An 18,038-nucleotide genomic window follows, 5' to 3' on the forward strand; every position below is an offset into this window, starting at 1 on the left:
TTTGAGACATATTAAGAGTTGTTCCTTTAGGGAGCTCCTCTCTGGGTCTTTGAGGGGATTCTTGAGAAAGAGGAGGTCTTAATATTCACATGTGTTAGGCAAAGGCTTGTTACTAACTTGTGTATGTGTTTAACCAGCCTTGTTATTAGTCATGTGTCTAGGAATCAAATATGAATTAACATTTTAACATAGACAAATATCTTTGGTATTTGCTTGGCAAACCAGCCCATCTGTTACCCCACCACCACTGTTCTCTTTTGGGAATAGTCCTTTTTCTTTCTTGGTCCTGGATTAAAATGGCCAGCTCTCAGGTGACCTCAGCAGAGATGCTGGCATGATCTGAAGTTCATGTCTTGTAAATGTTTAGTGAAAGTCTTCAGTGAATAAAGGGATAAAGAAGCAATTAAAACTCCCTCTCTTGACAGGATACTGTGGATTGAATCAGATTCTGGTGTGTTATTGTAGCTTTTGATGAGTTACAACAGTACAGGGGTTTGTGTGCTATCACTGATCTAAGTAACCCCCCACGATGTACATGAGACAACTAATATCACTGAGTAATAACACACCAGTTATTGCTTCCAAATCATCTAACAGCATCTGCCCCATGAATAATAGTAAGTAAGTAAGTAAGTGTTAGTCGCTCAGTCGTGCCCAACTCTTTGTGACCCCATGGACTGCAGCCACCAGGCTCCTGTTTCCATGAGATTTTCCAGGCAAGGCTACTGTAGGAGTGGGTTACCATTTCCTTCTCCAGGGGATCTTCACTACCCAGGGATCCAACCTGGGTCTCCTGTACTGCAGGCAGATTCTTTACCGACTGAGCTACAAGGGAAGCCCATATTATGAATAATACTTGAATTTAAATCATATTTCCTTCATAAAAATACCAACACACTTGTTCTTTTATCTACCTTAACAACACTTCTAAGAGGAAAAATGGGGTTGGATCTGTATTTCCCTCTTTTGAGGAGTTGGTTTCCCAGGTGGTGTTGGTGGTAAAGAACCTGCTTGCCAATGCAGAAGACATAAGAGACGAGAGAGACACTGGGTCGATCCCTGAGCTGGAAAGATCCACTGGAGGAGGGCATGGCACTCCACTCCAGTGTTCTTGCCTGGAGAAACCCATGGACAGAGGAGCTTGGAGGGCTACAGTCCATAGGGTTGCAAAGAGTAAGACACAACTGAAGCAGCTTAGCACACACACATGCACTTTTGAAGAGTATGAGAACCAGAGAACCAGAGAGTAAATCACTTGCATGATATCCTACAGTGACATGGAACCCAAGAGAATCCTGGACCCTGGAATACCAACCTTGAAACTTTCTGCTAAATCAGGGTTAGCCAAGTACTCTTGTAAAGAGCTCAGTTCAGTTCAGTTTAGTTGCTCAGTCGTGTCCGACTCTTTGCGACCCCATGAATCGCAGCATGCCAGGCTTCCCTGTCCATCACCAACTCCTGGAGTTCACCTAAACTCTTGTCCATCAAGTCTGTAAAGAGCTAGAGGCTAAATATTTTAGATTGGGTGGGTGATACTGTTTCTGTGGCCACACAACTATTCAACTCTGCTGTTGTATCATGAAATCAACCACAGAGTATAAATGTACATGAATGACCATGGCTGGTTATTATGATTGACTCTTTCTCTCTCTCCACCACCGCCCCCCCCCCCACACCCACACCCACACAACGCAGGTGATGGGCCCCACTGTGCCCACATTTAAAAGTTTAACAGCACTTGCACCACATTGTGACCCATGTTAGATGCTGCCTTAGGATCAAAAGGATACTACATGACAATAGGATGTGACATTTGTCCTTGCTTTTGCATTATCACTTGGTCTTCACAAGGACCCTGCTATATAGTTTATTAACGACTTTCCATTTTACATATGATAAAACCGAGGCTAGCTCATTGTCTAAGGCTGTGTGTGTGCTCAGTCACTCAGTCCTGTCCAACTCTTTACAACCCAGTGGACTGTAGCCCACCAGGCTCCTTTGTCCATGGGGATTCTCCAGGCAAGGAGACTGGAGTGGGTTTCCATGCCCTCCTCCAGGGGATCTCCCCAACCCAAGGATCAAACCCTGTCTCCTGCATTGCAGGTGAATTCTTTAAGGTCTGAGCCTCCAAGGAAGGACACATGGTTGTAAATGCAGTGTGAAGACTGCAATACAAATCTCCTGACTTCTAATACTTCTCTTCTGCTAGCTATTCCATAAAGAGTTCTTATCCATATTTTCATTTTGAAATGTGAAAATGCTTGGACCAGGGGAGGCATGATTTGTCTGGGGTCAGTGATACTTTAGTGACTTGTGCCAGGATCAGAACCTCATCTGTTGGCTTCCAGGCTGGTCTTCTATTCCTTCACATTATTGTGACCATTTCCCCCGCCCCCTCAAAAAGGTGTAACTTGATAGAATGATGGCATGTTCATTGTATTTCATTCTTTAAACTTCCTGAAATGATATCATTTTAGAAATGATCTCTTTGAGGTACCAAACAGTATCCAGATGGAGAATAATGATTTGTGATTCACTTTATGTCTTTGACTAGTTTTCAAAATCCCAATCAGGATTAAACAATTCTTTTTATAAAATTAAACAGCAGTATTTTTGTTTAATTTTATTCTTGAGTGCTGATGATTACATCTTTGCTCATAGTATTTAATTATCTCCTCCGATCCAAGGAATGTGTGAATCAGAAAGAAAGTAAATTGGTAAAGAGGACTCGGTTTTAACCAGCACTTCAAAAGGAATCATTGAGTAGGAATCACTGTGACTTCTAGGGTCTCTTCAGGCTCTGTCAGAATACGGAAGATGATCGGGTGATCAACCGTCATGGTTTGCCTGGGACTGAGGGGTTTCTTGGAATGCAAGGCTTCCAGTGCTCAAGCCAGAAAAGTCCCAGGCAAATGGTCACCCTGACTGCTAAATCATATGTGTTCAATGAATTGACCACTAACCATAACTCTGCATGCCTGGCGGTAATGCTGTTACTCTGGAAAGGGACTGGGGGACAGGAACAGGACAAGAACAGCTTCTCAGCAACACTTGAGCATGACAGGGCTTCATGAATTTGTAGAGAAATCTAACTATAGAAACCCAACGATATTAAAATATCAGAGGGTATCGAAAGACTAGCTTACTGACAAATATAAACCAGTCTCGATTATTGTTGCTACTCTTCCCACTCATTGGTAAAAATCGTGGAATCAGACACTTTATCTAAGAAATACATAAACAAAGGGGACTTTTAGCTCCAACTATAGCAGAAGGTGTCTGCTCAACATGGAAAATTATCCACAGGCTACTGGAGAGCATCAGTTCTTAGACTCAACAGAATATCCAGTTGCCAACATGGGATCCACAGCAAGGCCAGGAGGTGATGCCAAGTTTCCAGACCCTGGATCTGAAGCCATCGGCCAAATGACACCTTCCTGAGATTTCTCTCAGGCCTCCTGCCATTGCTCCCTCCTCTGACAGTTCTGGTTTTGCAAATGTGGGCTGGCTGAGAAGACCTGCTCTGGATTTCCCAACTTCGGATAAAGGAGTTTCTGGTGGTCCCATTATAACCCAAGTCTCTCAAAGGTCCCTTTGTTACTGGTGGGGTTACCTTTCCTGCCAAGGGGCTTCTCTAGCCACCACAGGTGTTGGCCACTCTCCCTAGCCTGGCGGATGTTAAAAGTAAACACCAGAAGGATCCGCACAGTCCAGCACTGGAACAGTCGCTACCATACTAGCCAGGGTTAAAAACCACAAATGACTAACACTTTGGAAAAAGCAACACAGAGGATTTTCAGATTTTCCTATAGAAATGCTCACTATCGAAAGCCTTATTCTGCTTTTTCAGTTACATCTGGTGACTGTTTATTTAAGAACTTGGTTAGAAAATTCAGTTGAAATATGCATCAGTAAATTCTGTTGCCCATCACAGGCTGGCCAAACACAGTTAATGAGTCTGCTTGGCTCTCATTTCTGAGTCTGAGTTAGTATCTGCAGGAGGGCGGTCTCCCTGACCATCACGTGTGCTAAGGCATGCAGACACCTAACCCTCTAGGGACTCCTAGCCCTGCCCACATCCTCCCAGTCACCTGCAGTTCTAGGGCCCTCACTGGCTCTGACATTTTCCTCCTTAATCCTTACTTTGGCCTTCACTTATTCTATTCCTTTGTTGAGTCCACTTCTCAGGTCCACATCATTTCTTTTCCAGTCTCCTGCGTTCCCTTCTGCTCCTTGCTTGACGCTTTCTCCCTTTCCGATGCATCCCCGTCGACCTCTCCCACTTTTCTTTGCTATTTGCCTCTCTCTTTTGAGCTGTTCTTATTTCTGCGCCCTGATTTTTCTTCCTCTTGCGGAACCTGTTTCTTGCTTTCCACTTGGAATTTCTTTAACTATTAAAAAAAAAGAACAATTATTGCCGTGCTGCTTCATTTTTAGTAAACCTGATTTCGAAAGTGGGAACTCTATTTCCTTAGTGTGCTGTGGCAGAGAGGTAGAGACATAAATTAACTAGAGCCGGCTAAGATGCGAAAGAGAGCCAATTTGTAGCTCTGCGCCAGAATGAATACGAAGCAGGTGGCGAGGGGTATGAATACACACCTCCATCCAGCTCAGCACACTCTGTGCTCACCGAGTATCTACAGCCTGTGTGGGCCTGGAGAAAAATCAATTTCTCCTTATCAAATGCCAAATGAAGGCTGTCGAAGTCAGGTAGTGATCCACTATTTAAAGAGAACAAATTCAAAACTGGCACAGAGCTTTCTGAAATTGCTGTGAAGTCCAGTTTCAAAAACATGAGTACTTGACTCAGCCGAGGACACTCCTACAGGGGGACTGATGTCTATGTGCTGGCAGAAGCGCCCTGGTATATTCCCCAGATCCCTTAACTTTCTGCTAACATAAAGGCTGAGCAACACAGGCCCACTGGCTAAAATAAAATTGCTTCGGGTTGGTAAGCGTTCCGTAGTTTCCCTGAGTTTTCAGCAGGCTCAGATTCACACCTGCCAGTATTGCTTTTGATTATGAAACACAACAGTTGGGCAGTCCAGGTAACCGTAATTGTCTCTGTAATTAGATTCTGTCATGCACGGAGTACTCAGGCCTTGGGCTTTTGTGGAAACAGAAGAGGCGCCTGGAGTATCTTTAGAGTGCTTGGTCTCTTGTAGAGAGCAGGTCGCTAATAAGCTCTTCCTGCAGCAAGGAGAAGGCGGTTGCCTCTCTTTCACACCTCCTTCCACCCCTTTCTGGTTCAGCAAATTTGAGCTGTGTTGCAGAATGAAAAACAAAGGCGAAAACTGTAAACGAGGAGAAGGGATGGAAACTGTCCAGGAAGAAATCCAATTTCTGTCTTGAGTTCTGTGTGTTTCAAAATGGAAATGCTACACTCGTTAAAGTGCCCATTAAGCAAACAATACAGGGAAACGAGGTGGGGTTTAGGAGGCTGGGAGGGAGGAGGAGAGGCAGGTCAGGGAGACGAGGGCATTGTTTTTAAAGGCGATTGCAAAATGTTCAATAAGGGGGAAGGAACGCCTGCAGATATTTCACTGGAGAGTGAAGGAGAGCATCATTTCAATACTGACAACTGGCAATAATGTCTCTATTGTAGTCACACAAAGGTCTGTCTGTATCTAACAAGACAATGGCGGGTCAAGTGATGGTACAAACTCCACACCCTGAGATCTAGGCATCAGGAGGCGGAATGACTAAATACTTGATATATTGCGTAGATGTGGGGAAATATATCAGATCTGTGAGAGTAAACATGTTTACCCAGCAGTTTAAACAGTCACACAAGGAAAGGCAAAGAAAAAACACAGCTTACTGTGTGCCAGGTACTTCCATCTCTTCTGTCTCTATCCCAAACTCACACTGATGCAGTGGGTATTAGCAGTCTTTATTCCCAGATGAGCAAAAAAGTTCAAGAAGATGTAAATAACCCATGTTCATTTAGCTGCTCAACAGTAGAGTCAAAATTTGAGGGCAAATCCCACTGCAGATGGTGACTGCAGCCATGAAATTAAAAGATGCTTGCTCCTTGGAAGAAAAGCTATGACCAATCTAGACAGCATATTAGAAAGCAGAGACATTACTTTGCCAGCAAAGGTCTGTCTAGTCAAGGCTATGGTTTTTCCAGCAGTCATGTATGGATGTGAGAGCTGGACTATAAAGAAAGCTGAGCACTGAAGAACTGATGCTTTTTAACTGTGGTGTTGGAGAAGACTCTTGAGAGTCCCTTGGACTGCAAGGAGATCCAACTAGTCAATCCTAAAGGAAATCAGTCCTGAATATTCATTGGAAGGACAGATGCTGAAACTGAAATTCCAATTCTTTGGCCACCTGATGCAAAGAACGGACTCATTTGAAAAGACCCTGATGCTGGGGAAGATTTAAGGAGGACCACAGAGGGGACAGAAGGGGACAACAGAGGACAAGATGGTTGGATGGCATCTCCGACTCAATGGACATGAGTTTGAGCAAGCTCCGACAATTGGTGACGGACAGGGAGGCCTGGCGTGCTGCAGTCCATGGGGTCACAAAGTGTCAAACACGACTGAGCGACTGGACTGAACTGAACCCATCTGACTTATACCTGGTCATGCTGCCCTCCAAGAACACTGTCTCCGTACTTTCTAGAAAGGAAACCAATACTTAAGAATCACCAACCATATGCCAGTTACTCTGGAACACACTCTCACCATCTTCATCTCCCACAATTTCAGTTCCACCCACACACAGATGATTTGACAGACAAACAGTAGGTGGTCTCTTCAAAAAGACAATTCAAATCTCTGCCACTGCAATTACACAACCCTGGTGTCTGGGGTTGGGAGTACTATGAGATTCCCAGCACTGGCACCCCTCCTGAACAGGGAAATCTCATCTGAAAACGAGAGGAAAGGCTTTGGAAAGAAACGGGGTGGGGTCTACAGGAGATTTCTGGGCTATGCTCACACTGCCTTCCCAATGGGCACATCTGCCCTCTGAGTGGAGCCGAGCCTCACAGACTCGAGGGGCCCAGCTCTTCAGGACGGGTCTGATTTTCTACAGTCTAGAGAACAGGATGTGTTTTTCAGACTCATTAGCAGCCCAGGTGAGAAGCCACTAGGCGAGTCCCTTCCCAGGAAAGTTCGGCTTCCTTAGATGATTCCAGCTAACACTTCATTAGCATTTGCCTGCATGCCAGGCACTGTTTTAAGCACTTCTGCGTCTTAGCTCCTTGCACTGACAAGGTGGGGATGTTTATCCCGACTTTGGGCACAGAGATTGGGTAGCCTCAGCTTCGAATGAGCCTCAGGGTCTGCCCTGGGACCAGCCCACCCTGCTGCCGTGTGGAATCAGATTCTTCAGCCCTTCGGCAAACTGGGGACTCAGCCCACTCTTGCAGAACTTTGTTGTTATCGAGTGAACACAGGGCCTATGTTCTCCCATCTGTTATTTGCTTTCTATCCTACAACCGCTTCTCAGCGCAGACTCCGTGTTTTCACCGTCCTTGCTCATTCTAAAGCACGTTCCAGTCCCGTTTGTTTCTCCCGCCGTACAATACCACCCAGTCTTTTACCCCACACCCCTCTTTAGCTACTGCTTTCTCTATCTCCTCCCTTTATAGCCAGTCCTCTTGAGAGTTTCCTGTCTTGCCACCTGTTTCCTCACCTCCGCCTCACTGCTCAGTCTACATTACCGCCACTGTTCCCCTGAAATTGCAGCCTGTCTGGGTGGTAACTCCAGCGGGTTTAAGGGTTTCCTTCTGGGACATCGGACCTGGTTGACCATCCGTCTCTTGAAAGACTCACCCGTTGCCTCCTGTTAGGGTGATCTGTCTGCACATTTGCCCCTCCCTGGCCGCCCCCTTCGGTCTTCTCTGTATATTCCTCTTCCTCTGCTCTCCTTGCTGTCCTCAGCCCTCCCCTCTGCTGGGCTCTCTAACCCGTTCCTGGCCTCGCCCTTTACCCTTCCTTCTCCCCCAACTCTCGCAACGTCACTAGCCCACTGCCTTCTCCAGTCTGCCCGCCCCTCCTCTGGCTGAGCCCCTGTCCTGCTCCTCTGGCCCACCTGCTGCTCCAGCTTCACCTCTCCAATCCACACTGTCAAAGCTTCCGCCAGAGTGACCTTTGCAGCCATTAAAGGGGTGACCTCTGTCTCCTCCACGAGCCTTTGAATGACTCCCCTTTGCTATGAGATGTCCCTACTCATCAGAATGTACAGGCAAGGTGTGTTAGGATCACGCCCACAATTGCCTTTTCGGCTTCACTTTTCGTGACCTCTCCTGCATCCTGTGATCCAAACCAGCAAACTTCTCTCGGTTCCTTGCTGTGTCGCACTCTCAGTTTCCACTTGTTCCCATGTGTGGCCTTTATTACACGAAGCACCCCGCTCCCACGCTCATGTCTTCCAGCTGACGTCTAGGTAAGTGTTACTCGGTTAAAGGTCAGCTCTTTTTCAAAGCCTTCCCAGACCTCCTGAGCCTGGACCCAGTGCTCCTTCCCTGTGTCCCTCCAGTGCCCTGGATGCCAGTCAGGACACTTTTTTGTAGCTGTCTCTCTGTGTATCTATGTCTCCTAGTAAACCTAAGCTCCAGAAGTAGGCACTGTTTGTATCCTGGCTTTCACTCGACTTGAACTCCTACCATAATGTTTATTGGTGCGAAGAGCAGACTCATTGGAAAAGACCCTGATGCTGGGAAAGATTGAGGGCAGGACGAGAAGGTGGCAACAGAGGATGAGATGATTGGATGGCATCATTGACTCAATGGACATGAGTTTGAGCAAACTCTGGGGGACAGTGAAGCCTGGCCTTCTGCAGTTCATGGGGTTGCAAAGAGTTGGTGATAACTTAGTGACAGAGCAACAACAATAATAGTGTTTAGTGAAAAAATTAAACAATTTAAAGTAGCATTAAATATTTTTGAATGAACAAGCACGCTTTGTAGGAACTAGGAGGTGAAGAGAAAGTGAAGCAGCCTAGCCTGGTGAAGGGATGACCAGAAGGGCAGAATTGAGGAAACTTGGGAAGGTAATATTCCTGAGTACTCCTGCTCACGTTGCCCAATATTTAAAACGAAGGATCTTTCTGGAGTCGAATAAAGACAGAGGGAATTGAAAGAGAAGATTCTTTTGTCCAGCCTGTCTTTCAGGAAGATGTCTGGGAGATGGCCCAGCGTCTACGAGGAGACAGACAAGGTGCTGGTTTGTTTTGCGAGAGAGTGAGAGGGGACAGAGCAAAGCAAACCTGGAAGCTTATAAGCATCCCTCCCTCCTTGTCCTGGTCAGGATATTTGCCAAGTTTCAGCCAACTGTTTCTGTGTCTCGCTTGGAAAGTGAGCAGCCTGTGTGGATGGGGTGGGGAGCTACGCCACTTGCTGCCTCTCCGCATGCCCACAGCACTGACTGCTTTGACACGCACTCTGAAAAGCAACTCAAGCTCTCGACTGACTGGTGAGTGATGAAACCTGGTCTGAAGCAATTCATCGTTTCAAGATGATGGCAGGAGGCAGACAGTTCCGGCTAGAAGTGGAGTGGATCCTTTTGAGCAAAGGATTTAAAAAAAGAGATTCTGCATAGCAGCTGGCCCCCTGGAACATTGGCCACAGAAGTCTGGAGTACACTTGTCATGTAGGGGTCCTGGGATGCCCCTATTAACCTAGAGCCCCTGGAAGCCAGGATGGGGGCTATCACCCTCCACTGGGAAGGTTATAATAATTCACAAGAGAGAATAGTTACCGCAGGGTAAAGTGGTGGGGAAAGCATCATAGAGATATTGGCATATGCCAGGCCTTGAAGATGTAATTTCTAGGAGGGAAAAAGACAGGGCATTCCATGGAAGCATTTCCCCCATAATGTGGGAAAAGGCAAGGAGCAGGCCATGAGCGGGGTACGCCCAGGGAATACCGATTAGAACAGCTTGGCTGGAGAGGCGAGCTCCCGTCATAGAATATTGGAAGTGAAGACAGGACAAAAATACCCTGCAGTGCTCTATAGGTAAGATCAATGGCTCATTTACCCAGCTTCAAAAGGCTGCAAATAGCTATTTTTTATGTTGGAAAAGAAATCCAATAATTTGTATCACTTGCCGCTATGAATCTGATAAAAAGCCCTTCCTGAAGACTGTAACAAATGGCCACGGGAGCCCTGCATTCAAGCTGCAGTAGTGTAAGACATGGACCGGAGAGTCGGATCATACTGATTTTACTGGGCCTCTTGGGCTGTGTGTACAGAATCCCCAGAGCCCCTGCCTCGCTCACTGGGTTCCATTTTCTCCTGTTTTGTGCAGATTTAGAGAGAGCCAGCTCTAAGGAAGGCTACACCGGCGTGTGCAAAGCCCATCGAAGCACAGCTGCAGTCCTTAAGAAGCTCGAGTGGAACAGAGATAAGATGCTCTAATGAGTTAGGGCCATGTGTCAAAGAAAAGCAAGAATGAGGACACAAAAAGAAGAGATGGATGTGGAGCAACTGGAACTATCATCCACAGCTGGCAGGAATGTTGTTCAGTCACTAAGCCGTGTCTGGCTCCTTACGATCCCATGGACTGCAGCACACCAGGCTCCCCTGTCCTTTATTATCTCCCAGAATTTGCTCAATTTCATGTACATTGAGTCGCTGATGCCAACTGACCATCTCATCCTCTGCCACCCTCTTCTCCTCCTGCCTTCAACCTTTCCCAGCATCAGAGTCTCTTCCAACGAGTCAGCTCTTCGCATCAGGTACGAATATAAAGAATGGGAAATGGTAAAAACCACTTAGGAAAACAGTTAGGCGGTTTCTTCCAAAGTTAAACATAGCTCCACTTCTAGATACTTCCCTAAGGAAGAAAACACATGTATCCACATAGAACATTTGTATAAGAATATATTGTAAAGAAACTATACCCCAATAAAAAATAAAATAAAAAGAATGTACCTAGAAGCTTTATGCATAAATACAAAAAAAAAATAAGCTCTGAAAAAAGCTAAATGTGCACTTAACAAGAAAATGGATAAACAAATTGTGGATGGAAAGTGCTCATCAGTAAAAAAGAATGAAAAGTAAAAAGTGAAAGTGAAGTTGCTCAGTCGTGTCCAACTCTTTGCGATCCCATGGACTGTAGCCTACCAGGCTCCTCCATCCATGGGATTCTCCAGGCAAGAGTACTGCAGTGGGTTGCCATTTCCTTCTCCAGGGGATCTTCCCAACCCAGGGATCGAACCCGGGTCTCCTGAATTCCAGGCAGACGCTTTAATCTCTGAGCCACTGACAAATGCAACAACATGGATGAACCTAAATACACGACAGTGCTAAGTGTGATGCAGTTCCTTGCACTTATTCCATTTACACAAAGTTCAGGCACAGGCAGAACTGTGCATGGATAATAGAAGTCAGAATAGTGGTTGTCTCTGGGGATGGGGTGAGGTTGGGAGTTGTCTGGAAAGGAGAATGAAGAACCTATCTGGAAATGTTGCATCTTAACTTTGGGTGGTGGTTACCAAGGGATTCACGACTATCGAAACTTATCAAAGTGAGTGCATTTTACTGTATGTCAATTGTATTTCAGTAAAAAAAAAAAAAAAAGGTATAGAACAAGAAAGGAGCTGGGTAAAGGACAGCATGGTTTCATGGAGATGCTGCCTTGAGCAGCTTCAGAGAGAAGATGGAGGACGGAGCGAAGATGTGATGGGCGCGGTGCGTGAGTGCTCCCAGTGGATGTCCTAACGTCTCAGTACAGCTGGAAGAGAGACCCTCGGTGAAGGGGACAAAAAGCGAGGGCTGGGGCTTGAGGAGCATAGACAAAGCTCAGAACAGGATGCTACAGACAATTAGGAAGGGGCTTTTCCTGAGATGATGGACACATTTTCAGAGTTACACATCATGGCTTGCTGATGGAGATCACTGGCTAGGCTGGGGACTGGCAGGGCATGGAGGATGAAAGCGTACGGTGCTCACACACTCCAAGTGGGTCATGGCTAGAGGATAGGGATGAGATAGTGCAGGGCCAATGGAGATCGCAGAAGGGTCAAGGTTCTGGCTGTCAGGACGAAGAGGAGCAAGTCCAGGAGGCATAAGACATTTGACTGGTGGCTCAGACAGTAAAGAATCTGCCTGCAATGCAGGAGACCCAGATTTGATCCCTGAGGCAGGAAGCTCCCCTGGAGGAGGAAATGGTAACCCACTCCAGTATTCTTGCCTGGAGAATCCCATGGACAGAGGAGCCTGGGGGGCTATATTCCATGGGATCACAAAGAGTCAGACATGACTGAGCGACTAAGCACAGAAGACAGTGTTGATCAGTGAAGGTGGTTTTCCTATCCACGATGTCTGAAGGACAGCAGTTCTGAATGATGGATAGGTTGAATGGTGATGACACAGCCTTGGAAGCTGGGAGTCAACAAGGACGGTGGCAGAAGACACATAGAAAGGGAGCCTGAGACAAAGGCTGAAGTCCTAGCAAATGCGGTGGCACGTCCCCAGTTACAAGTTCCTCTCTCTCCCCAGGTGAAGCGGAAGTTGACCTGAGCTTGGATTACAAAGTATTGCTTTAAATAATATGCAATTGGCTATATTTAACTCTTTCTATTCTATGAAGATGAAAATGCTTCAGGGTATATTTTAAAGTTGATTGTAATCAAGTCTCTATGAGTAACACAAAGTGGTTTTTATTCTCTTTTTATAAATGAGGAAAGGAGCCTTACTTCACCAAGGCTCCTCCCCACAGCCTTCCTTCTGATCAGGGTAGGATGTGGGTACACAAAAGTAATTGTTGAAACCACCGGACTACGCAGAAGGGGACTGCCCTTCAGAAAGGGCACAACGTGGCATAGGTTTCAGTGTTTGAAAAGAGCTGTACTGTGTGTTTTGACACTTCAAAAGTAAAATTTATGGGAAGAAATAGGTTGTTCTGTTCTTATTCATCTTTCCAGTTCTTTTATTGATTTTCTTATTGGAATAATTCCTTCAAGCCCTTAAAAATCTAAATTCTTATTTAGAAACTCCCAGACTCCTACATAAAGAAATATATTCCAAAGGCCAGTGGGGGCTTTTTGGTATGTCATGAATCAGAAGGAAAAGGCAGCAGAATTGTTTCTACTGCTTATTAACTGTGTAATCTCTTGACAAAATATTGCATCTTTGTGCTTGGAGTTCCTCATGGGGAAATTATGCAAGTAAGAGCTCTACAAGGTTGGGATTTTTAATACTCTAAGAAAACAGTGAACCGTTAGTGAGCCCTTAAATAGAATTAGCAGCAACAAGAAAGTCAACTTAGACCTGAAGCAGCATTCTGGCAAGGTATTCTTAATCAGGCATCTTCTAGAAATGAGTGCTGATTAATAAGACGAGAACACCCACCCCCACAGCTACTTCCCCATCAGCATCAGTACCCACGTGCTCTGTCTTCCTGCCTGTTACCAAAGGAGAGCGATTCAGGCTTATGTTGCTCTTCAGCTGCCCAATCATGTCTGACTCCTTGCGACCCCATGGACAGCAGCACGCCAGGCCTCCCTGAATCTCATCATCTCCCGAAGTTTGCCCAGGTCCATGTCCATTGCATTGGTGATGCCACCCATCCATCTCATCCTCTGATGCCCTCTTCTGCTTCTGCCCTCAATCAAGGTGTGTGGGCTACAGGCCCTTTCCCTGTGCCACCAAATTACAGTGTAGAACTCCAGAGTCAAGAGTTCTAAACCTGAACCTAGTTTTCCAGGTTCTTATGGACTGTGTATTTGTCAGTATCATGGGAAAAAACATTTTATATAATAGTTTGTTAGCTTGATACAGAAATTTTACATACTGAAAATATATGCTGATTCCTTCTTTGATCTTATCCCAACCTCTTATATGCTGGGGTTGCCAAGGCTCAGTCTCAGAGCCTCTTCTCTTCTCTACACTCATTCCCATCTGATCCACCCAACCCATGGCTAGACTGCTGATGACTCCCAAATGGTTTCTCCAGCCCACACCTCTTTCTTAGTTTTATACTCTTTACTTGACATTTCCACTTGGATGCCTAACAGGCATCTCAAATGTGCACATGTACCAAAATATACTCCTGTTTTCTTTCCAAAATCCATTCTAGTCACAGCCTTCCACATTCCACTTTATGCCAACCCCTCTTCCAACTGCTTAGGCCAAAAACCTTGCAGCCTTTTGGAATCACCTTTTACTCTTGCAATCTGTCAGGAAACCATGCTGGCTTTACATTTAAAATATATCCAAAATATGGCCATTTCTCACTACTTCTGCTGCCACACCCTGGTCCAAGCTCCAGTCACCTCTTGTCTGGACTACTGCAATCGCCTTCTCATAGGTCTCTCTTTTGGTCTATTCTCAATACAGACACCAGTGTGATATCATCCCAATATGACAGATCATGTCATTTTGCTCAAGATCCTGCAATGGTTTCCCCATTTCACTCTGAGGAAAAGTGAAAATCGTTAACATTCTTCAAAGCCCTATGTTCCCTAGACCCTGATACCTTTGGAGCACTCCCTCCCTTGCTGATTCAGCCTCAGCCACTCAGGTCTCTGTGAAGGTCCAGAAATGTGTCACGTGGATTCCTGAATCGGTATGTTGCTCTGGCTGTTCAGTCCGCTGGGAGGTTTCCCTCTGTTATCTGCTTAATATGTCTCCATCCACCTAATTCCCACACTCTCCTTTACTTTTCTTTACCCCATACCACTTACCATCGCCTAACAGTCTATATTTCCCTTTCCTACATCATGATGGAAATGTCATACATCTGTACTGTCCAGTACAGTAGCCCCCCACCGTCTGTGGCTATCGAGCACTTCAAATGTACTTAGAATTGAATTTTAAATTTTACTTAATTTTAATTAATTTAAATTTATATTTTGTTTAAGTAGCCACACGTGGCTTGTGGCTAGCATCAGGAACAGCTCCAGAATCTGAGTACCATGAGACAGGGAACTTTGTTTCATTCACCAAGGTCACCTAAATACCCAGCAGAGTGCAAGACACACAGTAGGTACTCAATAAAAATGTGCTAATGAATGTGTGATCCAAGTCCAAGGCCAACTTGTTCAAGACCTGGCAGTCTACCGCTGGACGAGAGACAGAGGCAGAATCAGGAACTCAATAGGAAGCCCACTTTCCCAGCATATCAAAGAAGGATCCACAAGTCAAGGCAACGGCTATCTGTAAGTAAGGGCCCTGTAAGTAAAGTCTAGGCAAGGGTTTTCTGTAAGCAAAGGCCCTCTAAGTAAGCACAGTGCCTCACACATATAAATTAGGACAACAAACAGTCCCTCCTGCACAGAATCCAATCTCCAATCTCTACCAATGTGTAACCAACTCGGCTCATTTGTGGCCATCATCAGAATTCAAGGCAGAGGCTCCCCACAGGCATGGTCTTGCAGAGAAAGGTTAATACGAATGTGTAAAGCACTGCACCATCCCAACAGTGAGGAAAATGAAGGCAAGTATCAGCATCACTGATGAAAATGCTGAGGTCAGGGAATACAAGGTTTTATGCAATTGCATCTTGGAAACCGAGCAGAAATCCTGAAGAGTTGTGGAAATTTATGTGAATTTGGTAGAATGAACATACCATGCAGGAAATTAAATAACCATTGTGTGAATGGTATTTTAAAAGCTATTTTGGAGATGAAGTAGAGAGTCAGTCTTACAATACCAAATCAAGATTTTCAAACTGTTTCCTTCCAAAATCTCATTTTGAAGACCCGTAAGACCAGTGCTCTCAGTATTACTAAGGTAGTGAAGAAGTTAAAAGTGCTTTACTAAGCTCCAATAATATTAAGGATTAGGCAATATTTTCCTTGTGTTATCTGACTAGCTCTTTAGGTTCCTATTAAAAGCAATAGATTTTTATGTCTCTAGTTTTTACTTAAAATACTTCAGCATATATTTATACACCCATGTTCATAGCAGCATCACTTATAGTAGCCAAAAGGTGGAACCAATTCAAATGTTCACTGGGTGAACATTTCGATAAACAAATAAATAAAACATGGTATATACATACAATGGAATATTATTCAGCCTTAAAAAGAAATGAAATTCTGACACGTGCTACAACATGAAGACATTATGCTAAGTAAAATAATGCAGGAAAAACATTGTATGATTCCACATATATGAGAAATGTAGAATGGTCAAATTCATAGAGACAAAAAGTGAAGTGAAGTCACTCAGTCATGTCCAACTCTTTGCGACCCCAGGGACTGTAGCCTGCAGGCTCCTCTGTCCACGGGATTTTCCAGGCAAGAGTACTGGAGTGGGTTGTCATTGCCTTCTCCAGGGGATCTTCCCAACCCAGGGATTGAACCTGGGTCTCCTGCATTGTAGGCAGATGCTTTACCATCTAAGCCACCAGGGAAGTCAGGGGAATGGTTATTTCCACTTTGGGAAGGGGAATTATTGTTAATATTGTTTTCTGGGTATAGAGCTCTAAGTTTTAGTTTGAGAAGATGAAAAAGTTCCGGAGATGGAAGGCATGGTGATGGGTAACAACGCGAATGTACATAATACCACAGAAGAGTACACTTAAAATTGGTTAAAAGGGTGAGTTTCCTGTTAAGTATGTTTTACTACTGAACAAAGACAGACAAAAATTATCAGCATGTGCCGTGTGATCCCGTGTGGCCATTTCTCAGGTTAAGCTATAACCAGGTGCTGGAATGTGCTGCATTCTAATAAAGAAAGCACATCGTGGGCTGGTCTTTCCCGTTAGCTCCCACAGGTGTCTGTTTCCTGTGTCTCAAATCACAAGCAGTGCTGTGCCAATTATACCAAAAGTCAGAAATGGTTCTTTTAATTGATGAAATTAGTAGTCGGTGATGCAGCATGGTGAATGTTAGAAATGTGCTCTTATTATTGAAATTTAAATACTACATTATATTCAGATGTGGACTGGCAGAAATTATTTGAGACCACCCCCATACTTGGTCCATCTGGGCATAAGAATGACCTAGTAGTGAAGCTGTCAGCTAAGTAGGAAACTCTTACCTCAAAATTTCTTCAGGGGCTACCATGATTTTCCAAGAAGAACCTAAGGGTCACAGATGGCCAAATCAGCCCAGGTCAGGTCACAGTCACACACACAGAGGCCAGAGGAAAGTTCTAGTGTTAAAGGACACAGGAAACCAATCTGTGAAGACTTGAATTATTAATCCTGGGAAAATACAATAGGTTGCTTAGTTTACTTCCCTCCTTGATTTTAGAGACAAAAATTGGGGCTCAGAAATGTTGAGTGATCTTTGTTAAGTGTTGAGTGATCTTTCCAAGTGTGAATGAATTTCATCTGCAGAAACTATAAGGGAGATATTAGATGTCATCATTATAGAAGAGCTACCGGTTTTGGAGGAATTAACATATGCGGGGCATACTATTAGGAGGTTCACCACGTGATTGCTAATTTTCACAAAATCCCTGCAGAGTGAACTACTGTCCTCAGTTTTCAGAGGAGGGGCTGAAGTTCAGAGTGGTCATGCCAGCAGATGTGGTCTGCACCACATTCACAGCCCCAATGCACACAGCATTTCTCACCAGTTGTGGACAACCTGAGCAGGCGGGGAGTCCTGGGGACAACACCTCTGGATCAGCACTTGGTCAATGAAGAATCCCCCTCCCAGGTTAGGTATCTCTGAGGTAAGTTCTATACCGTCTCCCAGAACCCGAAGTGCATCCAGTGGCCCACAGGAGGAACCTGCCCAAGAGCGTGCTGCTTGTTAACTTTCTTCCATTCTTAGACTCATTTCCTCACTCCCCATCAGTGCTTCTGGGATAGCCTTTCAAATAAACTACCTGCCTCAAATCCCTGCCTCAGGGATGCTTTGGGGCAATTGTGTAATTTTCCAAGGTAACCCAGCCAGCCACCAGGTTGCAGAGTTGGATGGTGAACCCAAGTCTATCTACGTTTGAGGATCATGCTGCTCTTCTACAAATTTAATTACATCTTCCTGCCTGAGTAAGTAGAGATAAGATAGAAGGAGACAATGGATGTTTCAGAAAAAGCTCTTGAGATTTCTAAATGATGTGTTTGGTTAGTATCTCAAGTACTAATGTCTTTCGAGTTTCTACTCACCACTTTGCATC

At 45.0% G+C, this 18,038-nt stretch overlaps 1 protein-coding gene and 1 non-coding gene across 7 annotated transcripts in view; both read right to left on the reverse strand.

The window, feature by feature from the left end:
* CPQ (carboxypeptidase Q) overlaps positions 1–18,038 on the reverse strand; it is a 560,676-nt gene that overhangs the window by 26,906 nt on the left and 515,732 nt on the right. The window contains exon 8 of one of the 6 annotated variants that reach the window (XM_070802867.1): positions 16,950–17,063. The exons of the other annotated variants lie outside the window; for them this stretch is intronic. Within the exon in view, the coding sequence (XP_070658968.1) occupies positions 16,993–17,063 (71 nt within the window). The 3' untranslated portion in view covers positions 16,950–16,992. The remainder of the gene's footprint in view (positions 1–16,949; positions 17,064–18,038) is intronic. 6 annotated transcript variants of the gene reach the window in all.
* On the reverse strand, positions 16,249–16,320 carry TRNAC-ACA (transfer RNA cysteine (anticodon ACA)). Its single transcript has one exon. It is a non-coding gene; the product is annotated as a tRNA-Cys (tRNA).

The sequence above is a fragment of the Bos indicus genome, chromosome 14 (genome assembly GCF_029378745.1).
Source record: "Bos indicus isolate NIAB-ARS_2022 breed Sahiwal x Tharparkar chromosome 14, NIAB-ARS_B.indTharparkar_mat_pri_1.0, whole genome shotgun sequence".
NCBI classification, from domain to species: domain Eukaryota; kingdom Metazoa; phylum Chordata; class Mammalia; order Artiodactyla; family Bovidae; genus Bos; species Bos indicus.